Genomic DNA, 8,295 nt, shown 5'->3' on the forward strand with positions numbered 1-8,295 from the left:
CAATTGCAAAGCAACAGTTGTTGGTTTTTACAAATAAAATTTGATGGAGACTATTGTGGAATTAAAAACTGGCAGACTCACATGCTCATTTAAGTAGCCAATATGGCAGCTTAACATTTTCATGCCTGTAATAAAGACTAGCCTTGGACTGACGAAATTTATGAAAGGAAAGTAGGATTGTATTTATAAAATATTCTCAGGCGTTAACAATTTTCACCCTGTTGCGAAAACATGGAAATTTCAAGAGTAGAAGATCGAGTACAGTAAATAAGGTAGTCCTACTGTACATAAGAATTCAAGTCAAGTATTTCGTATTATGAATTGGTGTGGGAAAAACTTTTTTCACTAGCATTCTGGAGCAGTATTAACCATATAGTCTGTCAACTATATATATATATATATATATATATATATATATATATATATATATATATATATATATATATATATATAGACACACACACACACACACACATATATATATATATATATATATATATATATATATATATATATATATATATATATATATATACATACACACACACACACACACACACATATATATATATATATATATATATATATATATATATATATATATATATATATATATATATATATATATACTGTATATATTAGTAAAGGAAGGAAATCTGTTCTGCTATTGTTAAGAAATCTGTTTAGTGAATCAAAGAAATCAATGAGATTTGTAAATGAATTTTCTCATACAGCGAGAGTGGGAAGGTCTCACATAAAAGTCAACCGTAGCCTCTACGAGTCTACGTGATCTCTTCCAAGACATTATGTTCTACTCATAAGCCAGAATGGTTGGTAGATGCCATATTAAGTTAGCAGATTCCCGAATGTTATAGCGAAGTGAACGATATCTTGAAAAAATTAGGTGTTTGAGATTGTTTATAGGAGACCAAATTTCTCGCAATTGTTTTTCGTATTGCATTTTATACACATTTTATTGTGCAGTGCACCGATTTATATTGGATTTTGCGTCTTTATTAACAGGTATAGCAGTTGCATTTTGAAGATTTACATCCCACAAAAAGAATTATTCCTTTTTTCTTTATCACGAGGAATGAATTAATTTTATGTATATCTTATAGCTTTTGTACCTGTATAGGTATTGACGATTTTCGGTTAAACGTTCAACTATATTTTTAATGACTTGGCTGTTAAGAAATTCAACAACAAATCATGAAGCAATTCTTATTAAAAATGCAGGTTTGTGATACTCTATCTTGGAAAACTAGAGAGGATTTGAAAACACCATAATGTACTAAAGCATTCAATTTTTGACGTCCATTTTTTTTTTGTCAGGAAATAATTATCTAAATTCTAAAGGAATTGTAAATAAATAGATTCTTATAGCTTCAGTTACAATTGATCTAATTAGATGATGACTTCGTCTAAAGGTGGAGCACATTTTCCTTGCCTTATGTGCTCACTCACGAAAACTTGTAATCTCATGATTTATTTTGTACGAGACATCTGTAGTCATTTACATTACATTAGGGGCTTTTAGTCATAGCCATGTTTTAGCCCCGCCAGGGCTTTTCGAGAATCATTCCATTGATCGTGATAACAGTCCTCTTATATTTTACTCTTTCAAGAATATTGATTCAAGAATGCAGCTCGCACAGCCACGCCCTATATTTTAAAGCCCCTCATGAATGGCAGAGGCTAGAGACAGCGACAGTTCCCTAGAACATCATATATACTGTACATCCGATCAGCGCCCAAGCTAGGACCAAGGAGGGCCGGGTAATGGCTGCTGATAACTCAGCAGGTAGACCTATAGGTTCTCCCAAGCCCCCATCATTAGCTCACAAGAATGTTGAGGTTGTAGACACTACAAGAAACTATCGAGCTTAAGCGTGACTCGAATCCCAAATTGACAGATCGCCCCATATGCCACTGTGTTGTAAATTGATCATGATTTTTTTTTCCCCACAGCTTTTACGAAGTCTGGTCGGTTCTTGGCTTAAGTGACATGCGTTAATGATACCCCATTTTCCTTTTACCCGAATATGTAGCCTGTGTTTAGTATACGTATTGATATGATAACGTTTATTTTAATAAATTTACTTAGTTGTGTTATAGACACAAATTCTATAATCTAATTGCGTTACTTTTAAGAAATTCTGATAGGGAAAGGGGATGATAATTGGGATTATAGTTTTTAATTAAGTACATCTTAATATTTCTTCAGATTTAGAGCACTGAAGAAAATTACAAGCTACATATTAGGTACAAGGTAATTAGATTAATCAATAAGAATTTGTAAAAAAAAAAAAAAAAAAAAAAAAAAAAATACATGTTTCCGGGCCGGAAAATGAACCATTTCTAAGAAAAATTAGTAGTAAATAGATTTTTCGAAAGGGAAGGATATGGAGCATGTTGTCGAATATAACTAAAATCAACGATACTAGTTAGGGTAGCAGTAACTGACACTCTCGAGGTATTGAAAATAATTGGTTTTTACTTAAGAAAGTGGAAGGGATTTTGAAGATAATGACATTAGAAATTTAACTTATGAGGATAATACATTATGGTAGTTGACCTCTTTTTCATTTTTGAAATTTTCATCTTATTTTTCTTTCTATTATATTTTCCATTCGTTTATCACACGTATGGTACCTATCTGTCTGTCCATCCGTTGGCCATACACACACGTGTCCCATGACTTTACCTATCTTTAAAGTTTCAGTAAGTTTAAGTCCCTCCTATTTCCGATGTCTCACTTGATGCATATAAAAAGTAAGTTTTGTGCAGTGTTTCAGGGGTATACCTTAGAATGACCATTTGAATATTACTAACCCCAGACCTCTTGTCCCGTTATTTAATGATCTTCTGATTAGAGCAGCGTATTCTAAGCCATTCAAGTTGGTCCCCATTACTTGGAAGTTCTTTGATACTGAAAAAGAAAACAATAGTTAAGTTCCCATATCTTTGTCTAAATCGGATGCGTCGTGAATTCTAAATCCTATTCGTGGGCGATGGTATTATTGCCACAATCAAATCGGTGTATGCATGGAGCTGTATTGCCATCACATAGAATAGTACGTTTATTGTCATCTTCATTTCACTCGTCAACGAACAAAATAGTTACATTATTTTCGAGGCAATCTGTGAGGGGTCATACTAAGGGCCTTTCCTCTCAACAACGAAAGACTTGAGCATGCATTTATTGTTCATCGAAAAGCTCATAACAAACTACCAAAAGCAATATTTTGATGTATGCTTTTGGATTTGTGGCAAGAGTTTTCGGCCGATGAAATAAATAATCCTGATAATGTAGTATCGTAGGGCTTTGTTACTTTCAGGATAATGCAAACTATGCAGGATTTGTGTTATATTAGATAAATAACATCCCCGTTCTTGGTTTCATTAAACGTTAAGTTTATAAAACTAGTTTTGAAAAGGGTTTTGTTACCTTTACACAAAATTAAATATTTGTCATGTAATTCGATTTGAAAATGTTAGAAATCTATATTTCAACAAGAATTTGAAATACATATATATATATATGTGTATATATATATATATATATATATATATATATATATATATATATATATATATATATATATATATATAATGTGTTTCTTTGAAATTTTCTAATAGTTAAGTGTGTTTGACTTGAAGGTCTCTTTAGAGGGGACAATTCCATAAGCTGTTGACCTCTCTCAAATTCTAAACTTTCTTTTAAAATTTCTTTTAAAAGAAGTATGGGAATCTTGCTGCTGTTATTCATGCTCCAGTCAATGATTTCAAGTTACTCTCTTATACTCTTGTCAATTATTATTTTAGTGTTCGTGTATCTACCGTAGTTTGTATTCAACTTTGGTTTGGATTGGATTAATGAATTTGAGCCACAAAGCCCAGCGGTGGGTACTGGGAGGGCACTCAGTAATGACACCATCTTTGTTCCATTTTTGTGTTGTGTCCATTTGGTATTCAACTTTGTTACTTAATGTATATCAGTTTCATTACAAATTCAGTTGCTGCTTGTTGTGTGTAGTTGAGTGGGAGAATGTTTAAGGGATCGGTCGTGTAACATGTGGGCAGATAGTTTTGTTTCTTAAGTGTTTTTTGAATAGAAAATATATTGCTTTCTTATCAAACGTTTATTTTTGTATTGATACTTTCTTTGTAATAACAGAATTTTTCATTATACTGAAAATATTCCCTTTGTTCTTTTTTTTTTTTTTTATACAAGACCCTCTTTGTTAACGGAATAAGGTAACAGATAAACAGTTATTTTGATAATTTGTACCATTTTATTATAGTATAAAAAATATCACAAAGTAACAGAAGTATTATCACAATGAAGCTTAACGTGTGACTAGGTAATAAATATCAGTTATCTCCAGATAGATCCAATGCAACAAATGGAAGATGCAATTGCATTCTTCAACTAATTCACCTATTGTATACTACTACACAGTATTTGAAACATTCACTTTATAATGATGACCTGGAGCTAAGATTAATACCGAACGTTGACAGTTTGTATCCTGAAACAGCTTTCGCTGCCGTACAGCATTTTACAAGTTTTTTACATTTCAACATTTAATGACTTTTGAGAAAAATACTATTTCGAAACTCATTTGGCAACGTAGTTCCACTACTAAAAAGCTTACACATTTATAAATGGTCCTCTAATAGATGTACTAAACTTTCATGCAAGTTATAGTTTAGTTATCTTTTATTATCTGAATGTCAAATCATACAGTTGTTAAGTAATTAATAAACTCATTTATAAAACAAATAAGTGATCTAATGAATACATTGTCAGTTGAATAATTAAAGCTGTTACAGGTGTCTATTACAAAAATTTAAAATAAAATACATTCTTTAAATAATGAGAATTGAAGATGATGTATTTTGATGAATCTCGCGTAATATACATATTGCACGAGGTGAATTTAAATGGTATATATGAATGTGAAATAAAGTGATTTATGAATTAAAAAATGGTACATGAAGTAAAAAAAATGATACATGAACAGCGTATGTCCGTGCATGAGATCTGAGGGAAGCCAGTTAATGACATTTAACATGAGTTCCCTCATAACAGAAGAACAAGAGTCGATAAAACCTCTAAAATAGCTTTGTCTCTCCATAACGTAACATTTCTCCAGACATTTCTTATAAGCAAAGGCTGAGTATCCAAGTTCAAAAAATGACTGTGAAATGAGGAAAAATGATGAACTTAATACAATCTCTGATGAATATGATGAGATGATGAAATTCATACTGCAACATGATGAGCAGGCCGTCTAATAATATCCTTCCAACAATTCATTAAGAATTACTTGACTGAGTATTGATAATGATGCAAGTGATGCTAATGATGATGCTGATGATGTTGATGACCAATGACGAACAGCTGCCGAAAATCCAATTGGATTTCTTGCGGTCAAACAGACAACCTTCTAACTGTAAGTCTTTCCTTGTAATGCCAAGATTTGGATTTGTCCAGTTGAGCCGGTAGTGCTCTAAAATGTGTTGTAAATTGCAACAGATTCAACACTGCTTGTCAGGACGTAGTTCCTCGCTGGCTTTGTAACATGCCTTTCGGCAACTGCTCAAGTCGTTTTTCTTTGTACTCGTTGGCTTGACGATGATCTAAACTAATGGGAGCGCATGCTACGTTAGCCTCTAATCTTCGAAATTGTAAAGACGTTTTTTGGTCAAGTCGTACTGCGGGGATACGACCATCTGCCTCCTCTCTCTCTTGTCTAATGACCTGTGGAAGTGAAGAAGAGCATCGAGTTAGTGGTGAAATGCTGGAGGTTTATGAGATTTATAATACATATAGTAGTTATGAACACATCATGTCAGCATGTATAGTTAAAATAAACATTATTATTCTTAAATTCTTGAGAACTAATATTGTCATTCGATATTTACCTTAGCATTCTGGCCATTTTGGTGTACCAGGCAGTGGTATCAGGTCGAAGAGTGAGTACCAAGATGTGTGTGGTTGGAGTGGCGGTATCGGCTTTGACCTGTGCTAATTGTTGGGAGCAGTTTTCTCCGTCATCCCATACGACCAATAGAACGCAACCTCTGTTTGGGAAAAGAAAAAAATAAACATTAGTAACCACTTGAAATATTAACTCGAATTGAATATAATAATGTTAATTTAATATTCAAAATTCGTTTTCGTAAATGGAATTGCTAAAAAGAATGAATTAAAAACAATTGTAGAGTTCTTACCTGAGACCACAAGGTTCATCCTTGGCGAAATATTGAACATGTTCAGTCACTTGATCAAGCAGATATGGAGGCAGAATAACATTGTTTTGAGTATTCATGCGAACCTCCTCCTCGACCCTTCTCCTCAGGACGGAGCAAGTGAGGGCTTCGGTGGGATCTTCAAGCCATGTTTCTGTCACGTCTGCAAAAAAGAGAAGAAAAGAACATAAGTTTCATGCCCGGGATTTTTTTTTTTAAATATATTAGAAAAATTTATCAAGTTATTTGTAATTCGAATTTATTATTTCGTCAAATGTATTAAAATGTTGGTAATCCTAAATTTATAAGATCAATGAAGGATTGAAATGTTACGAGGACGAAGATCCAAATTGAATTATAACCTAAAATCATTTTCTTTTGGCAACAAAATGAGCGTAACCGCAGAAACCTTAAGAGGTATTATTATTTCTCCCCCACCGTCCCCGTGACTCTGTTCCCAGCAATTACTGCACAATCCGCCTAGCAACAGGCTTCCCACAATGACTCCACACTTTCTAATGTTCTTCGACCGTAAAACCGCAAAGTAGAAGGGCCACTTTTCCGTGTAATCATTACGTTATTACTATTTAGTTGAACGTGAGGCCACTATTCACAATAATATTCCGTCAAAAATAATTTTGCCCTTTAATAAAGCGAACTAATAATATCTAAGGGATTTTCTCGATCATTTACATAGCCTGTTCCCCACCTAAAGTTTTAGTGGTATTAACTTACAGTCGGATAGGTACAAGATTTCGTACAATGTGGTATTAAATATCCAAATATTAAAAATCGTAATATCTTTAAATCACAATACTAAATTTCTGAAAATAGCTTTAGTCGAGAGGTATCAAATATTTCAAAATAAAAATTTAAGTGTTAATGAAAAAAATAGGAACGTCACTTTAAACAATCAACTTGTCACAAACGAAGAAAACATTACAAGCACATACGTACAAGTTTCTCAAATGACATTTAAACTAGAATGCACAAAATAGATGGGTAAAGAAATAAATAATAATGGTGTGGGCAAAATAAGAAACAATTCTATGTTGCTCTATATTAAAGAAAACTAGTTGATACAAATCCCCTTCATTTATACTAGAATTTCTCGTTACCGACTAGCAAACGTCTTTGACAAACCACCTGCCAAGAAGTATTACACTAAATAAAATGTCAATTGCAATATTTACCGTCTTCTGTGGGTATGGGTCCCAGGAGATCACTCAAAGGTGAGGTAGAATGCGATAGCACTTTGAGATGAGCCATTGCTAATGTATGCTTTGCTATTTCAATAGACCACTGATGTTTTCTCGGGATGAAACTCTTCAGTTGTGATCTGCAGTGTTTCCCTTCACGTATCTCTTTCTCGTCCAAGTGTAGACTGACTCTCTCGCGCTTCCACGCGGCTATTTGTTGCATGGTGGGTTGCCAAAGTGCTTCAGAATTTTATCCTATATTTTCGTTCAAATTTAGTAAATATCGACTTCTTGTATAGCATATAATCCATTTTATTTACATTTATTTTGGCAATAACCTTGGCAATTTGTATTATACCTTCAATATAATTGTAGTGTGGATTCTTTCGTGTAAATATGGACTTCGGATTGAAATTGATAATCTAAATATTTATTATTATTTATAATAATGAAATTGGTTGAAACTTACTGGGAAGGGAAGCTACCGCAGCGCATGTGGCGACCACTTGGTGAGTGTTGCACTGTTGCAGATATTGTGTATTTAATTTTTTTTCAATAATAAAGAAGACTTTTATGTTCAGGGGTGCCATATTTTGAAAGAAAGTTTAAGTTAAATGGTATTTATCTAAGCCTTCATGGTTAACATATCGCAGCGAACTATAAAAAAAGAAATTAGAAATAACTTGTAATATGGCAACAGCGTAGATCCCGGTGTCTTTGTTCAACTCTGCGGCCGGTGTCGTCAGCCGCTGTTGCCTTAATTCATGTAGCACTGGTACTTTTCCCTTATCGGATTTCGAAGATAGCATGATGTAATCGGATGGCTCTCGGCGTA

At 33.3% G+C, this 8,295-nt stretch overlaps 1 protein-coding gene and 1 long non-coding RNA gene across 4 annotated transcripts in view; one reads left to right on the forward strand and one right to left on the reverse strand.

The window, feature by feature from the left end:
- The window catches only part of LOC137644412 (uncharacterized), a 296,106-nt gene that overhangs the window by 219,023 nt on the left and 68,788 nt on the right, over nt 1–8,295 (forward strand). The window lies entirely within an intron of this gene.
- LOC137654588 (protein scylla-like) lies at nt 4,276–7,698 on the reverse strand. Its single transcript, XM_068388349.1, has 4 exons — nt 7,455–7,698; nt 6,244–6,424; nt 5,935–6,093; nt 4,276–5,770 (listed from the first exon to the last, which is right to left on the reverse strand). Exons 1-4 carry the CDS (start codon nt 7,681–7,683, stop codon nt 5,683–5,685), a joined length of 657 nt encoding a protein of 218 aa, XP_068244450.1. The 5' UTR covers nt 7,684–7,698; the 3' UTR covers nt 4,276–5,682.

The sequence above is a fragment of the Palaemon carinicauda genome, chromosome 1 (assembly GCF_036898095.1).
Source record: "Palaemon carinicauda isolate YSFRI2023 chromosome 1, ASM3689809v2, whole genome shotgun sequence".
Classification (NCBI taxonomy): Eukaryota; Metazoa; Arthropoda; class Malacostraca; order Decapoda; family Palaemonidae; genus Palaemon; species Palaemon carinicauda.

Coding starts and splice junctions, on each gene's coding strand:
- LOC137654588 (XM_068388349.1), bottom strand. CDS start 7,683: ATGCAACAAATAGCCGCGTGGAAGCGCGAGAGAGTCAGTCTACACTTG. Junction 6,425..7,454: donor ACCCATACCCACAGAAGACG/GTAAATATTGCA, acceptor TCTTTTTTGCAG/ACGTGACAGAAACATGGCTT. Junction 5,771..5,934: donor AAAATGGCCAGAATGCTAAG/GTAAATATCGAA, acceptor TCACTTCCACAG/GTCATTAGACAAGAGAGAGA.